This window comes from Coloeus monedula (genome assembly GCF_965178545.1).
Source record: "Coloeus monedula genome assembly, chromosome: 7".
Classification (NCBI taxonomy): Eukaryota; Metazoa; Chordata; class Aves; order Passeriformes; family Corvidae; genus Coloeus; species Coloeus monedula.
The window spans coordinates 9,031,714-9,052,985 of NC_138787.1; the positions used below are offsets into that span (position 1 = coordinate 9,031,714).

The 21,272-nt window shown below is 48.2% G+C and overlaps 1 protein-coding gene across 1 annotated transcript; it reads right to left on the reverse strand.

The window, feature by feature from the left end:
• Positions 1-671: 671 nt before the first annotated feature.
• Positions 672-1,496, reverse strand: TSSK6 (testis specific serine kinase 6; the record flags this gene model as incomplete). Its single annotated transcript, XM_082285104.1, has 1 exon — positions 672-1,496. One exon carries the CDS (start codon positions 1,494-1,496, stop codon positions 672-674), a length of 825 nt encoding a protein of 274 aa, XP_082141230.1.
• Positions 1,497-21,272: the final 19,776 nt, after the last annotated feature.

Consider the following 21,272-nt stretch of genomic DNA (forward strand, 5'->3'; position numbering starts at 1 on the left):
GAAGACATTTCAAGTATTGCTAAGAATAAACATCTGAAAGATGTTCCATGTAAAGTGGGGATCTCAAAGCCACACCAAAACTTTTGGCTGGGTAATGCTGTCCAGCTGCCTGCAAAGATCCTAGTGTGAATTTGGGCTGTGACTATCACTGTGAGACTGCAATAGTGGCACACAAAACTGTGACATTTTCTCACAGCAGTGATTTGTAGGACCACTGCTTCTCCCCTCTCACCTGCTCAAATACACTTTGGTGGTGAACAAAGCTGAGGAGAAGCCAAGACCCCTGTGAGAGCAGCTGTCCTCCCATAGTCCCTGTGCCTGCAGCAGCAGGGGGTGGGGAGCAGCAGATTGGGGTGGCTGTGCCAGAGTTTTAGTGTTCTAGGGAGCAGGCACCATCATGGGCTGTGCTGCTGCACCTCATCACTCTGCCCTGGCAGCTCTCCATGGCTGTTGTGTCTCAAAACCCAGCCTGCAGCAGGCTCCCACTGCTGTTTTGGGATCTGGCCACCTCCTGAGAGCATACGGCCTTGCTGGTGCCTGAAGTTCAATCAGCTCCACATGCAGGCGCCCCCGGGCCTCAAAATAATCGATAAACCGCAGAAATGCTTTTTCACGACAGTATTTATTGCATCAAAGTGCTCTTCCAGAATGTTCAGGGAGGGCTCTCTCCTTCAGATGTCCCCGTTCAGCCAGCGGTTCTTGGCTATCTGCCCTGCGCCAGGCCGGGAGGCCGGGGTGTACTGCAGCAGCTGGTTGATGAGGGCTTGGCAGGGTTCCGGCAGCCCCTCTGGGTACACCACCCCCTTCTTCTGCAGCTGGGGCATGCTCTGGACGTTGGTATCATCAAAGGGAACGCTGCCGACCACCATCATGTAAAGCATCACCCCCAAGCTCCAGATGTCGTACTTCTTGGCGTCGTAGGGGATGCCCATGAGCACCTCTGGGGAAGCGAAGGCCGCTGTCCCACAGAACGTGGCGCTCAGGTCTGGGTAGCCATTGACTTCCTTGCTGAAGCCGAAGTCGCTGATCTTGGCCCGGCGGCCGTCAGCGGAGAGCAGCACGTTCTCACACTTGAGGTCCCGGTGCACCAGGTCGCGGTCGTGCAGGTAGCGCACGGCCCTCACAACCTGCACAAAGATGTCCCGGGCGTTGGGGGTGCAGGGCAGCTTTCCCAGATTCTCCAGCATCTGCAGCAGGGTAGTGTCCATGGCCTCCATCACGATGTAGAGCTTCCTATTGCAGACCTCGATGAGCTCGAAGACGCGCACGATGTTGGGGTGCTGGATCTTGCGCACGATGGAGAGCTCCCGAGGCAGAAACTTGAACACAATGGCTCGGGATGCTTGCTGCCGGTCCACCACCTTGACAGCCAGGGGGCCCTTGTGTTTGTTGGAGGTGGCTGCTTTCACCTTGGAGAAGCTGCCTTCCCCTATCGTCTGACCCAGCCTGTAGCCCATCTCACTGAGTACCCTCTCTCCTCCGTCAGACTTCGGCATGATCTTTGATCCCGGTCGGCTTAACTGGAGCTGGTGTGCTCCAGGATCTGGAAGCTGTAATGTCTGCTGCATGGCAGCTGCTCACCTTCACCTATGGCAACCCTTGCTTCCATGCCCCACCCAGGCATTGTGATGGGCGGAATGTTGTATGTGACAGCACCTTTGGGACATCATGTGGACGTCTGGTGGGTCCCCTCTGCTCACGGGTGTCCCTGGCATGCCTGCACACACACAGGGGACAACTCTGCTGGGGCTGGATATTCTAGAGTTTTTACCCTTTCAGCTTCTTCACTTGAGTTCTCAGCATAGGGCTGTGTGGATGAAAGTTTAAATGTCAGCTTTCTGGAATCAGGGACCCATCTGGGGACCTGCACCAGTTTTCTGCAGGGCATTAGTTACATTAAAATCCAAACTACACAGAGTGGTAGAAAGGAGTTACTTCTACTGGCACTAACTGTGAACCACCTTGGCTGGCTATAAATATTGAGTTCTTTGGAGATGGTGGACAGAGCTACTGTATTACTAGGGAGGCTTTCTGACTGTGTGGGGTGGATGGGGAACTTTAAATGCATCTTTCAGAAGAAGCAGCTTTTTGGTTTCTTGAACTTGTAATTGCTCTCTGTTTTTATCAATATGGTATTTTGGAGACTTACAGAGAAGAAGTGAGACCAGAGATCCTTCAGAGACCTTCTGTAACTAGGATTTTAAAAGCTTTTAGTCAGTTTTAGTTGCCATACTGTGGCAGTCAAATTGAGCAGAGGGCAGCTGGGCTGGGCCGCAACACCCACTCCAGAGCAAGGCATCCCTCCCATCACACGCTGTGTCTCAGGCTGGTGTCAGCTCCTTCTTCCAGGTGCTGCATCCTTGGCTTTCACAAACAGTTGTTTCTGGTTTGTGCTGGGTTTTTTAAGCTGCTTGAGGATCCTGTCCTCCCTGTGGAGCCCACATTTCCTTTCCAGCTGTACAAAGAAGCCTAGGACCACAAAACCCCATCTTCCTAAATACCAACCCAAAAGCTATTTTTAATTTTTGAATATATGTTTCATTTTGCAAGTCAGTTATAAAGAGGAATGGTGATCAGCTGAAGATGAAAGAAAATCTTTCTTGTGCATCCATCTTGTCAGTATCCTGAAGTCACTAGAGGAAATTAAAATAGCTCAAGGCTGCAAACACAGGTCTATATGTGCTGCAGTGGCGCTTTGCTCTGAGCTAAGAGCAAGTAATGCAGTCACCATGTCGAGTTTTATCTGCTTAGAAGTTGTGGGTCCAAACCAAACCCCTTTCCCACTTCAGATGTTATTTCTACAGGCCAGTTGGAAGTATGGGAATTCAACATGCCATGGAAATGTGGTTGCCAGGCACATACCGCCAGGAATACCATCAGGCTGTACCACCGGGCATGTTTGGGCCTTCAAATAAATGCCCCCATATTTCTTATTTCTGAAGTGGATCAGCAAGAAGCCATTTCCAGAAGTTCCTGCTCAGAAACTGTGGTTACTAAACAGAAAAAAAATCCCACCTAGCAATCAGCAGGCCAGATGCAGAAACCCATTTTGCTGGACATGCATGATTTCCTGACAAGTTTAGCCCTTGAGTCATAACCACAGTGACTTCAGCAGAGGTCTGAGCTGGACTTTCCAGAGGAGCTGGGAACTTTGAGATGGCTAAACATAACTGAACCAATGTGGGCATTTTTATGAGGGAAAATGCTTAGACCAGGCTTCCCTTCCCCACTTACTACCAAAGCACCTCTGGAAAATGCCACTGCTGCTCCTGGGAATAGAAGGATGTGTGTGCAGACATCTACAGGGGCTTGGCTGGTGCTCAGCATGTCTTTTAAAACAGGAATGGGCAGTCACATCACAGGCACGTTCCAAAACCTACAGGTTAATCCTCACTTACGGGAAGCCCCTTTGAAGCCCCTACAGTAACATCACCAGGAGGAGGAGTGTCCACACAGGTGTGGAAAAACCTAAGTGGCAGCTACAAATCAGGTTGCAATGGTAAGGAGTAATGTAGTGGAGTCCTGCACTGCTGCTAGTTCTTCATCTGCTGAGGGAGCAGGTTGCTTTTGGGAAGTTTTCTGCAGGCTTGGCTGAAGTGGGCAGTTTCAGTCTCAGTAAGCGCTCCTGGGAGCCCAGAAAAAGCCTTATGCAGTCAGATACTGCTGGAGCATCCTGGGAGCGGGAGGGCTTGAAGGAGGCAGGGAAGCAAGCCCTGGTTTCCCAGGGAGGAAGCAGCTATCAAAGCAAACACTCCCCCTCCTGTACATTCCAGGCTGCAGCTCTGCGAGCTGCCTTGGCTGCAGGCATCACTGCTGTGCATCCCTGAGCTCCTGCCCCACAGCCAGCAGCATGACCTGGGACTGCTGCAAACAGCTCCAAAGGCAGGCAGTAAGAGGCTGGGATGAGAGGGTTTGGTTTGGCAGGGCACTGCCAGGCAGAGGAGGAGGAATGACAGCTGAGCTCAGCTTTCTGTGCTGTCCTTGGATCTCAGAGAAACGGCTTTTTGCTTGGTTGGCTGCTGCCTCAACATTTATTGGTATAAAAATGCACCCAAAAATCTCTTTTGCTTTCATTCCCTGCACCACTAGTACTGCTACCTGTGATACAAATATTTAGGTCACTAAATATTTATATATACTTTAGTAGTGCACTCACTACCAACACATACAAAGAAATGCTGACCTTCGGTGCTTTCTAGAGCATTTTTTGCATCAAAGCTGTATTTGTAGAACTGACTTGTTCCATTGCTCTTGTTAGTGAGAACAATTAGAGATCAGGCAGCAATTACTGTTTTGTTAAGTGCGGCATGTGAGCAGGAGGAGCTGGCCTGCAGAGGTATAAATTACTGGAGCTCACTGTCAGGGTTTTTGTTATGGGATGTTTCTGGGATGTCTCTGCCTGGTGGGCAGCTAGTGTCTCTGACCTGGGGCTGATTTGCCCAAGGGCTCATGAAGGACCGTCCCTCTTCCAAAGGGCTGACAACTCCTGAAGGACCATCCAGGTAAGTCAGCCTTGCTGAGAAGCAGATGCAGCTGAAGCTCTCTGGCCTTATGCACTGTGTACAGCTACCTTCGACTGGAGAAAAACACACAAGCCATCACTTCTAACAGAGGGACTTTTTCCTTTCTGCATCACCCCATAGATTTTTTAGCTAATAACGTGCCTGTGTGATGCCTTTTGGGGGGCTGCCCTCTTGCTGAACCTCATGGAGGCAGCACTACCTCAGTGCAACTACTGAGATCCCAGCTGAGATGCATGTGGCAAACCAGGCAGCTAACAAGGGCCATTAGATCATGCATGCTTTGGGAACTTCCCCCTCTCCCTGTGAACCCATTGCCACCGACCCCTGGGGCAGAGCTGTGTGAGTCTCAGAAGCCTGCCATTGATCTGATGACAGACTGACACCTCTAGAGCAGGGATTTCACTTGTGAGTGGACACTGCTGAGCGTAATATGGGGCCTGCTGGCCCAAGTGTACCAAAATATAACTCCTGTGACTGCAGATGGCCAAGAAGCCATAACAAACCATATTTTTATACCTTATGCCATGAGGCTGTAAGTTACAATGTGTAGCATGACCTCCTCACTTGCACAGAACCCTTGAGATTTCTTTAAATACCTCTATTTCCATACAAGCAGAAATACTTTGCCCAAGGGCTGCAATGTTCAAGACCAGTCAAGGAATTCCTAGGTGTCCAATTTGAGGCAAGTCCATGACCAGACATTATTTCTTAGCACTCTGTGAATATGGGAATAGGCAAACTTCTGCGCAGTAAGTAAAAATAATGTTAACATTTTTGCTTTACTAAGTCATTATAGATAGCAAAAAGGATAACCACAGTTTTTTCCCAGCAGATGCTGAAGTTACTAAGATCTTCTTGCCAGTAATGGGTAAACAAAAGTTTTCTGTGTTTTATCCTGTATTTTATTTTAGTACTTTTTAAAGTATGATTGTTTTACTTTCACAGAGAATGCTGGCCTGAAAAGAAGCATGCTGCTCACAGCACTGTTTTCCATCTATGTGGGTGCTGCAGGTGCAGAAGGCTGGTGAAAATTCTGCACATGAGGATTCCTCTGTAGTCCCATGGATCTATGGTACACCCTCTAGGTATCAGTACCAAAGGGAACAAGCCAAGCTGAGGCCACCTTGTAAGAGGTGCAGCCACTCATCAGCTAAGGCACAGCCAGTGAAGAAAAGGACAATTGGCAAGTACTCCTATTTCAACAGTGATGTTATTTGTACCTTTATTGCCAAGAACTCTTCAGTGTGGTAGCTGATCACTCGTCTGTGTGATATCTGAGCAGCTGAGAAGTGGGGCAGATCCCATGAAAGTGTACTGAATCCAAGCTGCCTCGGGAGCTGAATTGCTGTCATTGCCCTAGATCCTTCCCTGCAAAATCAAGACGTCTGTGCAGTTATTTTAGGTACAGGTGTTGAACAGACCTGGGGAGTCAAAGGTACAACCCTGTCTCTGAACATCTGATGCTGTGTGTCTGCACAATGGCACCCTAAATTTGGCCATGGTCTTGTGGCTCCTCACTGGCAGCAGCAGCAGTGCAGACAGGGAGAAAACCAGAGTCACAGGTAGTCAGAAAGCTGTGCTTGGCAAGGTGCTGTTTTGGCTTCTTCTTTCTTCCCTCTCATGTTTCAAGGATTGGTGTCTGTTTCAGGTACTCAGGCTATGTTGGGGTTTTTATCCCTCTGGCAGTTAAGGAATTTTGGGACCTCACATTCCTGGCGTTCAGAAGTGGCTGTGACCTTCACAGCTGTTTACCATCACATCTTGCCCTTACCCTCTTTTCAAACAGAATAAACCAGTGAAGCAGGGTGTGTGACTAGTACAAAGTCTCCCAGAAATTCAGCAGGGTGAGAGGAATAACACCAAACAGCAAACTCTGTGGATATCCACTTGATTAACCAAGGTTGTTCAGACACCAGAGAGAAACCTGAGGCTGGCACTCCTGTGCCAAAAACATCTCTTCATGTAAATTGAACTGTGTGAGGGACATAAAATGGGTTTGTAAGCCGTCAGAAGGACTAGATTAATGGCAATAGGCCATACTACCACCTCTTGGAGCAACCTGTGAGCGCCTCAGTAGGTGCCAAAGGAGATGAAAGGTAGAAGGGCTAATGGGCTGCCCTGCAAAGAGGATTTTGCAGCTGGCATTGTCAGGCCACACCTGCCAGGAGTCTCAAACCTGAAGGCAAAAAGCTAGAGTGGAGAGGGAGACAAAAGGGGCTAAGCAGGCAGTGACAAGTGAGTTGCTAGAGGGGCAGGAAGACTCTCTTGGCAGGCCTGTCTCTGAGAGGCTTTGTACCAAAATTCTTATGGAAAGAGGAAGCAAAGTGAGATGATATGCCTCCATCCTTGTAGTAAGTGGAAAGTCATGCCTGGCTTGTCAGAGCAAAGGAAAACCAGCTGCACAGGGAAGTGAGCTTTGCTTTTTCGTACTGGAATGCCTGCTGAGAGGGTAGGCATGGCTGCAGACAGGGGGGAGCACTCGGCCTCGGAGCTCACCACACCCTTTCCTGGCTGGAGGTGTTGATCTCCCTGTGTCTTTGTTCAGAGGGCTCCTTCCCACCACCTCCCTTCCGAAAGCTGGTTCTCTCTTGGCCCGTGCTGCAGACACTTGGCTGGGCCTTCAAGTGGCTGATTCCTGAGCGCTTACCAGGGAGATCCTCCAAACAGCCCCACAAGCCAAAGGGAAGGGCTGCTGGGTCAAGAGAAGCACTAAGCCTGCTCCTCCTGCCCCTCCTCAAGGCCAGGGAGACAGCCCAGTCAGCCTGCTGAGATCCCCTTTGGTGCTGGGAGCTGGTAACAAAGCCATGGGTAGGAACTGGGGCTCCATACTGCACATACCTGAAAGCAAGGAACACATCCCTACTCTCCTTGTTGCTTCGGGATCCACAAAAACCCTCCTTCATAGCTGAAAGATTAAATGCCTCCCGCAGCTGGTGACTTGCTTATCTGTGTTTGTGTGCCTGTTCGTCCCCAGGCAGAGTTACCCGGTGTTCCCACATGGCTGTCTGTCCAACAGGAGGGAGAGGCCTTCAGGTGAGCATTTAAGCAAGGCAAAGCTTTCAAAAGCCACAGCAAGGGCCTCTTGGGTTAGTGGGAATGGAATTGGAAATGGGTGCCAATGAGGGTCAAGAGGAAAGCTTCTCATTTCCCAACTTTTCTTACCACATCAAGTTATATCTGTTAAATCCAAATATAATCTAGAAAAACAGGTAAGCATTTTATGTTTAACTATCCCAAGCAAACAACACTTTCCTCCTCACACTGATTTACTTACCTGCCTGTGGAGAGCATGATGTATTCAGAAAGAGATTTAGTTGTCTGGCAACTATTGTAAGTAATTTGTGGCCAATTAGGGACTGCAGACTTTGGTCTGTAATTAGGCTATGGCAGCCTATGGTACACAGGGTTGGAAAGCTGATGGCAAAGTTTTAGAGCTACGAAGCAGATGTTTAAATGCTTTTAAATGGTATGGATGTTACCAGAGGCTGATTTCATGAGGTACTGTGGAGCGACGTGCTAAAACCTTTCCCGAAGGTGCTCCACAAATCCCTCAAGTTGCTTCTCCCACAGGTCTGGTTAGCCCTGGATGAGCCTGTCTGGGAGGACTGAAGGAGAGGACAGGCTAGATATGCAAACCAAAGAGCTTCAGAGCTGTTAAGACTGATGAGAAAGTTCAGACTGAGATTTGGAAGATTAAGGCCAGATTCTAAAGGCACATTCTAAGTGGCAGAAGGAGGTGATCTCGGACCAGATAGTCAGTGTGTGCATATCAAAGAGGGAGGGAGACAGGCAGGCACTTTGGGAACAAGGCTGGAGGCAGCTGACAGGGTCTGGAGGTCTGTTTGCTGAGCAGACACCATCTGTTTACTCCATCCAACATCTCACTGCACAGGCCTTTATGGTATTTGAAGCTGAAACTGCCTGAGAAATCAAGCAAGAAACTATCCATGACCCTGGGAGGAAAACTGCCAAGGAAACCGAGGCTTATCACACCCAGCTGCCAAGGGATGGGTGGTTTGGGTGGGGAATGAGTACAGACCTGCTCACAGCAGTAGCAGCAGGTCTTGCATTACATTTGCTGCTTTGATTTCCAGCAAACCGGGCTTTTTGCTGCTTTCCTGCTTGTGGGTTTCCCTAAAAGGGAAGTGAATCCATCAAAGCAGAAGCCAGGTGTTTCCCTTGCCTGCTGGCAGTGGCTGTGGGGCTGGGCTGGGCTGGGCTGGAGGGATGGCGCTCCTTCGCCCCACTGTGGGTGCTCCCATGCCATGTATATATAAAATCTCCCAGTGCCCAAGCCAGGAGGAATACACAATATCACAGTGCCCTCTTGGGGCAGGTGTTCCTTGGAAACAGACCTTTGTGATTTGTGTGCTGAGGATCTCGTTGCTTGCCACCGTTGTTTGTTCTAGCAGCTCCTGCTGCTTGGCTAAATCATGGGATTTCCCACTGAACAATACTCCTCCTAGAGACAGAGTTCTGGCCTTGGCTTTTTATTTTATTGCTGTTGCTGATTTGCATTTTGAATCTAAAATGACTGGGGTGAGGAGTTCTTGAGTGAAGATGGCAGTCTGCCCTCAGAAATGAAACCTGTCTTGTTTAAACGCTGTCAGATCACTTGGCCCCAGCAAGAAACAAATTGGTTTAACAATAGATTTAATTAGCTGGTGTTTGTATTCCTTCACAGAGCGCTTGAGTCCTGGTCCACCTGCTGCTAGACCTGTCTGCAAGCCCTGGCATTTCCTGCACGGGGATGTGAAGAACAACTGAAGCGTTAAATATGGACGTAGGTAAGTGTGGCAATTCCCTGCTGACTGCCAGAACAGCCTGGAGAGGGGGAGACTGTGGCCAGGCTCTCTTCCCCTCCAGATTTTGCAGTGCCATCTTTTGTTAAACATTAAAAAGTAATAAAATGTGAATAAAAACACAACTTCCAGCAAATATTGGGGATGATCCTATGCAACTGTAGCTATACCACACCTAATACGGCTCTTGATACCCTACTGTTGCCCTGAATGCAGGATTCTTAAGTCCAAATATTTTGCCTGTACAGTGGCCACTCTTGACTCACACAAATTGGGCTCTTCTCCCAGGCAGCTGGTGATGGGACAAGGGGAAATAGCCTCAAGTTGCCCCAGGGGTGGTTCAGGCTGGATATTAGCAAGAATTTATTCACAGAAAGAGTGGTTAAGTATTGGAACAGGCTCTCCCGGGAAGTGGTGGAGTCACCATCCCTGGAAGTGTTCAAACACTGAGCAGATGTGGCACTTCACAAAATAACCATATTGTGGGCATGGCGGTATTTGGTCAAAGGCTGGAATGATGCTCTTGGAGGTCTTTTCCAACCTTAATGATTCTATGGAACAAATGAAATTATTTCTTTTTTTTTTAAAGTAATACAGACCTATAATTTCCCTGATCCCTTATGTTTGTGGGTTGTGAAAGAACCTCTGTTTTAAGGAAGATATGAAATGACAAGCTTTAGCATTTGTGACATGTGTGCATTTGTGACAGTTTTTCCTGCATGTGTCGTTTTGGGGGTTGGTTTGGTTTTTTTTTTGTTTTTTGTTTGTTTTTTTTGTTTTGTTTTTGTTTGTTTTTTTTTTTTTTTTTGTTTTGTGGTTTGTTTTTTTTTTTTTTTTTTTTTGAGCCTGAGCCAATTGGGCTAAAAAGCCTGTCTGTGGTGAGGATTCAGTTGAAAAAGATGTGCCACCTGGCAAATGAGTCCATGACCCTAAAAGCTGGTTTCTCTGAAAAGCCAGACTCCTCTAAGATTGATGCTGAGCGCTTCCCTAGCTTTTGTTTTTCTATTTCTAGATCTAGTTTGCTTCACATCAGAAACAGAGTTTTCCTAAATGCCATGCCTTAAATCTTGTTCTGGGCTCTGCCAGTCAGTCTTTCGTGTTGCTGCTTCTCCCCTTCCCTTTTCTCATGTCATTATGTCCCTAAAGATAATGCTGTCACAGGGCAGCCCTTCGACATCATCTGGCTACACCTGACAGCACTGTCAGCTGAAAAGATGGAGCACGGGGCAAGAAAATCATGGTGTGAGTAATGCTTGTCCCACTAGGTGCAGCTGGAAAATACTAGGACAGATCTCCTTCTGTTTTCCTTGGTCAGCACCCTTTGTTAGCTGGGATGGGGGAGAAAACCTTGTATATCTGAGCACACCTTGCTGTATGTGCTGAAGCCTTTTACCTTGCAAAGACAACTCCTGGTCTCCCCAAATCCCTGTTTTCTTTCTAAGCTCTGGCAAGATAGGACAGAGCATCTCTTCTGTGCTGCCCTTGTTTCCTTGGTTCTCACTTGGCCTCAGCCTGTGTAAAGGCTTTGCTGCTTTCATTTTGCTGTTCAGTGGCTCTCTTTTAAGGGGACGAGTTGTCTGATTGCCACTTACTGGGTCCTGCTCTCAGATTGTGGTAAGTTCAGCAAGACTGAACTGTGTGGCCTGAGCTGGCTTGTGCCAGGCAGGACTACAGCTCAGTATTTTAGGAAAGTATCCATATTTTAAGAAAGCAGCACTTTTGTGGACAAAGGAAGAGGAGGAAGCTATTATTTGAGAGGCTGTGGCAGTCTTGCAGGGCAAGGCCTTGGCACCTGGAGGAAGGAGAGCTGCTGCCAGGGACATGGTTTAAATCTGCTTGGTTCTGGCCAGCCTGTGAGCCTTGAGTGTGTGGGGAGCAAGGCTGAGCCATGCCCTGCAGGCAGGGTTTCCAGGCTGAGCGTGGCATGGTCTCCTCCTGCAGCTGCTGCCAGGGCACTTGGGGAGAAAAGCAGCGTGCCTCTGCCTCCAGCATGCAGGCTCTGCCTCAGGAGCAGGCTTTGAATTTTGAGCAGAGAAAACCCTCTCTTGTGCAACTATCTTCCCACCTCTCACTGGGTTTCTTTATACAGCTTTCAGAGAAAACAACTGATTTTTTTTCAATTTTTTTTTTTTTTTGAGAAGGAAGTGTAGTGTATTCCACCCCTCTTTTGCTGTCCCACCAAGCAGGTCACAATGGAAGCAAGGTAAGCAGAAGTGCAAAGATGACACCTCTGGGCTCTTAGGCACTGCTGGAATTCTGGCAGTGGTGGGAATCAGACACAGTCTGTCAAGACAGTAAATGTTTTATTTGTCCCAGACATCTGTCTGGCAGGTAGGTGTGACAGAGAGAGGCATCTGTGTGATCATTAAGGTGGCATTGTCTCCAGCATGCTCTTCCTCCTCCGAGTCACTCCAGAGTTCTGAATGCACAGGAGGAGTGATGAGGCAGGGTTTCATCAGTAAGTGTCAGAGGCAGAAATAAGTAACTTCCAGTCATATAACTTCACTCAATTTCTATCTGCTTGTGCTGGCCATACCTTGTATTTACATGGTACCACCAGAAACTATTTTCAAATGTTAAAATTTAAATGAGCACGTGGTCCTGCAGGCTAAAGCTGTTACCAGTGATAACATTTCCACTGGAGTTTGTTTTGGAGCACCTCAAGAAAAGCAACTGATTGGAGTGATTTATTTCCAAGCCTAAGGAAAAAAATAGCCTTGGAGCCTTTGTGAGCACCAGAGGAAAAGCAACCACAGCGCTGGGCAGGCGGTGTCTGCAGTCATGGAAACGACTGATAACAACTTTCTCATCTTATCACTTCACAGATTTTTTTTTTTTTTTTTTTGCTATAGGATGCAGACATGAAAGAGTCTCTAGGGTCCTCCTGCCCTACATGGGAACTGCAGCAACAATCCTGGCACAGCCTGAGAAACTGGTCGTCTTAGTCACTGTGTAAGGCTCAGTTAATGGATGAGGCTGTAGAGAGGAACAAGGAGCAGAGTGAGAACTGCCTGGGGTCTGGCAGGGGTGGGATGTGGGGTGACTTACACCCACAGCAGGAAGGGTTCCCAGGCACCCCCATGTTTCATTTCACCCAGGTAACTGAGAAATTCATTATCATCCTATGTGCATCTGGGCACAGCCCGTACTGCTGGGACACTTCTGGGTCTGACTGTGCCCCCACAGGCTAGCTGGTCCCAAAGGAGATATGGCAATAGCTGTCCAGAGATGCCTCAGATCTTTATCATTTACCAGTTCCTCGAGTGGCTTCCCATGCATGTTGCACAGCAGCAATGACAAAATTAGACTGCTGTCACAGACAGATTACTCTCCTGTGTGACATCTATGTGGGAAGTTGGTGTGGCACCAGCTGAGAAAGCCCCTGAGGGCCAGTGAGCAAGGAAGCACCACTAGTGACTGAAACCTCCCCAAAAGGTGTGGTCAGACTGGGATTATGTGCAACCAGTTTTTCATCAGGGAGGCACCTGGTGGTGGCTCACTTTCCTTCTGGCATCCCTTTTGGTAGGTTTTTTGCATTCCTCAGTGAAATGCAGCATCCCTTTGCAGATTTTACAGCCTCAGTTTCTGAGAAGGAATAGTTGAAGGGGAGTTTCTGTGTCTGAATTGCTGAGGGAAAAAAAGTCTGGTTAGGAGATGAGGACTTTTTAAACCTCTTTTCCTGACTTTTCCCATTAGGAAAATACTCTGGGATTTTCCCACCTAGCTGCTTGTTTTCAGTTTGGATGTTCTTTTGTCTCCTTACCAGTAGACACAGCCTCTGGCAAGGGAGAAACTGCTGTTTCTCCAGCCCCTCTGAAATTCCTCCTCACCTCTCAGAATGCCAAACATATCTGATAGCTCAGGCTTGACTGCAAGGTGCTGATCAAGCAGTTTGTCCTCAGGCATGGGAAAAGGCCCTGGATTACAAAATCTTCAATTATTCTGCTGCCAGAGGATCCTCCCTGTGCTGCTGTGACCACCAGATGGGAGATGGCCTCCTGGCAGTGGTCAGGAGAGCACAGCAGGCCCCTGCTGGTGCCTTCCAGGCAGGGCATTTGCTCTCTGTAGCCCCCCTCCCCACTCTCTTTTAGGAGCATCTGATTTTTAGGCACTCTTGCTGTATCTTCCTAACTCCAAAAATAGGTGTCTCTGTTTAATTAATTATGCTTACTGCATAATTGCAGGAGCCAGGTGAGAGTGCAGTGTTTTGCTTCCTCATCTCTCTTACCCAGGACTTCATTAATGACAGCTGATTGTCCTGTCCCCATGTCCCTTGCATGAATTATTTACAGCCTCTTTCATCACAGATTGATCAGCTTTTTCCTGCTTCTTTTAAGCCTTGTGTTAACCATGGGCAAATGATGGTGGCTGGGCTGAGGTTCCTGAAGCAGATGTGGGAACAGGAGCAGCGTGTCCTGCAGCTCCCTCTCCTGTGCCTGCCTGAGACACCCCCTCACCTGCATCTGCTAAGCCAGGAGATTTGCAGAGCAGGGCCCTGAGTGGGCAGCAATTACCCTTGTCCAATGCCTGCCTCTCCTGCAACCTCCCAGAGGCACTCGTCACCACAGGGCCATCTCACAAGGCTTCCTTGTAGCTGTGAGCCCCAGCTTTTCTTCTTGGAGCAGCCTCAAAGGGCATGTCACTTCCATGCTTCCTAGCACAGGACTTGTGTGGGCACACTGGCATTTCCAGCCCTCTGCCATAAGTCTCAGAGGGAAGCTTCAGTTCCTCAAACCCTCAGATAAAATATTCTGGGGAAACTTTGCTCCTTGCTTTCCCAGTCTGTAAGACACACAATGTGATTTTTGGGGTTGTTCTGTGGAGGACCAGTGGTTGGACTTGATGACCCCTGTGGGTCCCTTTCAACTCAGGGTAGTCTGTGATTCTATGAGGCTATTGCAAGGGACACAGAAGGGCACTGGAAAAATCTCTTGCCCAGCCTGTCTGTTCTTGCGTTCATGTTGTGCTGAAAAAAATCAGCTGCTGGGTGTTGTCATGGTGTTGCCCCCTGCTTCGCATTTCACTTTGCTCTGTGTGGGTGGATGTCACCTGTTTAATTTCTGAGGTGACTGCTGCCAGTGCTGTGATCTCAGCAAATGCCCAGGACTCCAGCGAGTGACACCTGATGTAAAAGCAATCCCCTGCAGTACCGCCCCTGCCTGGGGAACCGCACCTTAACAGCGTTTGCTGTGCTGCCTCTACCCACCATAAACCCAAGTACTAAAAGTTAGAGCCTTTGACTGAAACCTGACAGAAATGATGTCTTGCTCCCCACTGCCTGCCCGAGCCCTCCCTGGAGACCTGCATCCAGCATGGATAGGAGTCTGCAGAGGGGTTCTGCAGACGTCAATGTGCCCACCTGCTTCCTGGGCAGCATTTCTCCCTGCACAGGGTTTCCTGCTGGGCAAAACAGCTACTGCGGCAGGAGATTTCCATGTGATTGCCTATCCAGGGGCTCGGGAGCAGCTCTTCTCTAGTTAGCAAAGAGCAGCTTTCCAGTGGAGGACATCCCAGATGCTGCAGGATGGGCAAAGGGAGGGCTCATCCCCCTGGGCAGCAGAGAAAAAAGCTGGCTGGGCTGGGGTGGCAGTGAGGGCAGGGGAAGGGACTGTTGACAAAGGATGTTTGTGGCCATGCTTCATGCTGGCAGCCTGCATGGAGAGTTATCATTTGTCATCTGTCTTTAAGAGCCTGCTCTACACCCTTCCTCTGGGGAATCAGAGCCACTTTGTAATTCACAGGGTTTAGCATATATAAGCTTTATTTTTTACCAAACTCTTGTAGGAAGGGGGCATCTGGGGCAGGTAGGTAGCTTTAGGAAGCATCAGCCTCTTCAACTGAAAACAAGTTCTCTTTATCTCCTGTTCTAAATCCCTGTAACTTCTCCAGTGACTTCTCTGACATATCCCCAGGAAGCAAAATAAACATGGGGTTTGGACTGGTTTATTGTGCAGAACAACAACGTGCAAAATCAATGGTGGGTTGTTTTTCTTCTCCTTTGCTGAAGCCAGAAATAGGTCAAGCAGCAAACCAGAATTTCTGAGGCAGCCAGGAGTGACTGGTGTACGTAGGTGTGTTTCAGAGGTGGCCTCTCTCTGGGGTTACTGCTCTGCCTAAAATCCCCGCATTTCCCTTGTGCTAGAGGAAGGAGGAAGTGAATTGTTTGCAGCAGAGAAATGAAACCACTTAAGATTTCCTCGAACAAAGAGGGTAGGTTTTTCAATAGAAAATACATCTCGTACATCCTCCTCCAAGGCTCTGTGTCCTCTGTGACACCCAGCTCTGCTCGTTCTCGCCTGTCTGTGCTCGGGAGCCCCCCTCTCATTAGCACTGTACCTTGCCTGCGGTCAGGCTGTGTGAGGCAGGAAATCTTCTTAATGGAAATGAATAAAAGCATCTTGCATTGTATGAAGCTATTCTGGATCACATATGGGCTTGTCAGGTCTATTCTAAGTCACATTAAAGTTAATATGATCACAGCAAGACAGCAATATTCACAGTATTTTAGGTCCACTCTTCAGTAAGGTTGTCCCACTTAATTTCCCTTGGAAAATCCTAGCCCTGGTGATTGGCTTTATTTTCTGCAGATATTTCGGATGCTTGCTTGTCACTTTTGGATGTCTGGCAGCATTGTCACTGACAGAGGCTGTGACAAGCTGCTGCATGGGCTTTCACAAGCAGTCAGTCACTGCCTTGGAAAAAATAGGGGTCTTTGTTTCCTCATGTACCATGTGCCCCTCTGAGTGTGAAATCAACCCTTCAGAACACACAGTTGGGGCATGAGGGTGACAGCCCTCAGATCGTTTAGCATTGCTCTTAATTGTTGGGGCAGCAGAGGAACAGTAATTAGACACATGCAATGTTCTATTTCCTATCTATACTGTGGGGTTTTTTATATCAAACTGGCTTGCTTGAAAGGCTGAGTTCCTGTACCTGAAACCTGGGAGCCACGGGGTATCTGCCACTGACGTGCATGGGCTGAGAACTGCCAAAATGTCCTCTTAGGAGTGCTCACGTCAAATAGCAGAAGTAGTTTGAGGACTCTCTCCAGCCAAGGTCATAGGAAAGAATTTTACAAAAGCAAACAAACCATCAGCCTGTTTTGGAAAATGCAAATTAGAAACCTGCTTTATCACAGCATCTGAATGGGAGCTGCTGGTAGAGGAGAGCAAAGAAAGCCAGGGATGGGAAATGACCTTCCAGAGCTTTCACCCTGCTGCCACGTGGCTCTGTCACCAGGGGCTGTTCCCTAGCACAGCCGCTGTGACAGCCCCTCAGAGCCCTTTCCTTGCCAGCTTCCTCACCAGTTCTTCAGAAGAGATCACATTAGCCCTGCCCAGATAACACCCGGTGTGCTTGTGCCTCCTTCCATATGCAGGTCTCTTTCAACATCTTCTGTGTTGGCTGCTGCAGCCTCTTGCACCCAAGTATGCAAATAGCTCCTTCCAGTCCAGGAAATACACAGCTGAGTTTTCTCCAGTGTGACCTTGTAATTTCTCCCCTCTTTTAAATTCCTGCATGGCCCAGACCATGATCAAATACAATGTCAGAGAGCAGCTCATTGCTTAGCTCCATTCATGTTTGGTAGGGTCAGTGTAACATCACTTCCTTTTTATGGAATACGTAGGCCGACTACATGCAAAGAAAAGGCTTTTACCCACTCTTGTTGTTAATGATGGTCATTATGGGAGGCAGAAGGAACAGGCAACAAGACTGAGATCCCATTGTGATGCACAGTGCATGAACACCAAGTGTTACACTGGCCCTGCTTTGTATTAGAGTCTAATTGCAGCCTGTCACAGTCAACAAACCATTTTTTCCATAATGGAAACCACACGAGCTCTGTATTACACAGTATGCTAAAAGATATTGTGAGAGCTGGAGAAAAGAGCCCCTCACTTTTCAGTTATGATGAATTTTCGTTAGTATGTATAATTTATCTATTCAATAAAGGGTAGTTATTCCTCTATTGACCTACAAGATTTTAATAAAGAGTAACTGTGTGGCCTGACAACCTTCTTTAAGCACCTAGTTAAAAAGTAACAGATGTTAGGCTAGCATGAATAATATTCTGTGAACAGGGTTTTTTTGCATTTTGTGTACCTCCTTAGCCCACGCCAGCAGTGGGGGAGAGCCTCTACTTACATAATTATTAGAATTTGGATGACGCAAGTCCTTGCCCTGCCCAGCCTGTGTCTCGATGCTGTGTGATCTGCTTTGCTGTTCTCTGCCCTCAGTGTACAACTGAGAGTCAGAGAGCTCAGGGCCCAGTTCCTCAGTCAGGGGCTGGAAAAACAGGGGCTGTTAACAAAGCCTGGGAAGATGTGTGTGGTGAGAAACACACAGTGGTGTTTTGTCCCTGGGCTTTCCCGTGAAAACTTCTGTATGAAGGGTTTTGCTCCTGTCTGTTAATTTGATATTTGTATCGGCACTGCAGTTTGTCCTTTATATCCTGGTACTCTGCAGGGGCTACAAGAAAGGATGGTGCTTGTTTGTGAGCCTAAAGCCTAAGGAAAGAATGTGATGAGAAAGCTTTATAGCAGTGAAGTGGCTGGGGATAGAGGGAAGGAAATGGGCAAATATTAGCAAGGAGGATATAGATGAGCATGGGAATGCTCTGAAATGCCAAGATTTTGTGTGAGTTTGGAATTTGTTTGTTAACTGAATTAAGTGACTCTGAAGCACAAACACTAGGGCAAAAGCAGATCAGCAAAGAAGTCTCTGCATAACAGCAGCTTCCAGCAAAATCCAAACAAAAAAAACCCCTGTGAGACCCAGACCTCATGCTCACCTTTCCTGTAACATCTGCAGCATCAGGCCACTTGTAACTTGATGCACCAAAGAGATTTATGCTACAGCTCCCTCTCAGCCTGTGCTGCACAGCAAGCAGGTCAGTGATCAACCTGCTCTTCCCTTGGGACTTCATCTCCCTGAAGTCAGGGAGAGTCTCTGCATTGCCATCAGCTTCACAGACTTTGGAGCAGGCTCTGAAGCTTGTCCTCAGCCAGCTGAACCCTATTCAAGGTCTGAAGCATAATATTTCATATGAAATATAGGCTGTGGACAGTCTTACATGAAAGAGCTCAGGGACCTGAGGCTGAGTCTGCTCCCTGAAGAGTGTGGGGGGCTCAGAGCAGAGCAGGGCTGCAGGAATGGCAGTGCTGGCTCCAGACATTCCTGCCTGGCCCTCAGCCCATGCTGGACCCCTGTGGGGAGCTGGTAAATGAGATCCTGTGAAGCTAAGTGGCTTGGCAGCAGCAGCAGGAGCTGATCATCGCTGTCTCCTCAGGTGCCAGCCCCCAGAACAGGAGTGGGTGAGGGGATGATGCTGTTGTGCTGGAGTGGGCAAAATGTGGAAGGTACAGTGAGGGTATGTAAGTGGTGCTCTGCTCCATCCCCACAGCTGCCCCTGTCCTTGCCTAAATCCAGGTGAGCATTCCCTCCTCTCCCTGCTGGGGAACTGGTGTTAGCCTTTTACCTGTGCCTGGATTGGCTTTTAATTCATGTCTTGCAAGGGAGAAAAGAGGATGATGACATATCAGTCCTAAGCATTGCCTGCTGCAGCTTTTTGTACAATTATTTTTAATGCAATAATCATTTTATACAGTGCTAAATCCAGCTGAGCAATGTTAAAAGGAAGACAGTGTTTAATGCAAAAGCACAACCTCTGCAGAAATGGCAGTAGGTTTACACTAGGTATTAGAAATAAATTCTTCCCTCTGAGGGTGGTGAGGCACTTGCACAGGTTGCCCAGAGAAGCTGTGGCTGCCCCATCCCTGGAATTGTTCAAGGCCAGGTTGGATGGGGCTCTGAGCAACCTGGTCTAGTGGAAGGTGTCCTGCCCATAACAGGGAGGTTGGAACTGCGTGATGTTTAAGGCCCTTCCAACCCAAGCCATACTATGATTCTATGAAGAGAGCGCAATGCAGAAGATAGACAAGGGTTCTTCTGCATCAGCTTCTTTCTGCTCTGGCCCTAGTGTCAGTCAGGATGCACAGGCTGTTCCCTGCCAATAGCCATGTGAGGTCAAACTGATTGAGGATGATATGTGAATTCGAGCATGTGGTGAGAATGATTTCATCTCTTTGGACAGGCAGTGTGAAATGGAAGCTGAAGAGTGTGTGGCTCTCACAACCACAGCATTGCTCTCAGCACACATGTTGGTGGTTTGGGTGCTAATTAGTCTTCCACCTAGGCAAAGAAAAGGAGATGATTGTTCTGGATGGCCTTTAAAAGGAATGGCAGGACTGTTAGGAAGCTAACAGTCATCTCTTTAAGTCACATCTGATTCAGCTTTGCTGTCACTTGGAAGGAAGGCTAGAGAACAGCCTCTCTGAGGAAAGCTTGAAAGTTAGAGAGAGCCACTGAGGGAGTCTGAAGTATGGAGTGCCTCTCCATTGAGGACAGGGTAAGAGAGCTGGGACTATTCAGCGTGGAGAAGAGAATACTCTGGAGAGGCCTTGTTGCACCCTTCCAGTACACAAAGGTGGCCTGTAAGAAGAATGAGAAGAGAAATTTTAGCAGGGCCTGTTGTGACAGCTCTAAACTAAAAGATGGCAGATTGAGACCCCCACCACGACCTTGCCCCAGGTTTGGTGGCAGTGAGATCTTTATTCCATGTGCAGCTTCTGCTTTTTTTCAGGTTGCTCTGGTGCCTGCTCCCCATGTCAGACAGGGGAAGACATGCTCAGTGTATTTAGCCCTAGCTTAATGCTTTCTTTGTGGCTACCTGGGGACCATATTCACCTCTGCTGGGTGTACTTGACCTGGTGTATTTACATCAGTGGTACAGCTGCTCTGGAAATAGATAAGTTGTTTGCTGTTGGATGTAAAATACCAGAGCTACTGATGAGAAAAGCCCCTCTCTCCTTGCTCTGATTCTACCTTTCTGGGCTTTACAGTCGCTGCAATATTTATCTTATTTCAGGTACATTTGAAAGCGTAATATTCTGGTACAGTTCACATCGCAAGATAAACCCATCACTGGAAGACTCCAGTGCGCACTGCAGCCTGCGAGAACCTTTGTGTGGATCTGCTTTGGGTCCCCGTGTCTGCATGAAACCGGCTCCCAATGGGCAAGTCCCTTCTCTGCAGCCCCAGGCTGCCAGGAGAGGGCAGGCAGCTGCCAGCAGCCCGCTGGAGGATGAGAAACCCTTCACACTGAGCTAAGAAACCCACAGATAAAAGCAGATAAAAGCAGAAAATCAAGTGACATGGCAGCACGTCTAACACCTGTTCATTGAAATTACAGGAGCAGAAAAGTAGCAGAAATTTGCCACATTTCCAGGTGTGGACATGAACTAATAATCAATACCCAAATACCTGCCATGCTTAAGGATTTTTTAAAAAAATGAATCCAGCATCACAGCCTGAGCCTCTCTTTAATTGTTTCTAAGTAATATTTCTTTTCTGGCTCCGGGAGATGACCTGCAGGCTCTCTAGTGTGCACAGGCATCCAAAGACTAATCAGATAATCAGGTGGAGAGTTATTTTTTTTTCCTGACTTCTCAGATGAACACAGGCAGGTGAGCAGGTATTCCTTGCAGGTGGCTGAGCAGACTTGGGGGTCGGGTTCTGCAGCCCTGGTATTGCTCCCTACAATCAGTCATGCTTCCCTTGCCCAGGTGTAGCCTGTCAGGGAGTCTGCTGCAGCTGAGGTTTGGGAAAGGGCTAGGGAGTCCTTCATGTCCCTCCTCGAGTTAAGGCTGTGGGGAGCAGTAGGTTCAGTCAGCCCAGCATGAGTTTTAAGGTGTTTTCCAGATTTTCTGCATTCAGACTTGAGGCATGTTCTTATGAGGCTGATTTTTAAGCTGCCTGAAGATGTTCTCAAAATCTCAGAAGAGCACACACCTGTTTGTGTGTGGCACGTGCAGATTGGGAATGCTGAGCCCCCACACCCAGCCCAGAGCTGCTGCAGGTTCCTTTGCTGTGCCTTTGCAGTGAACTT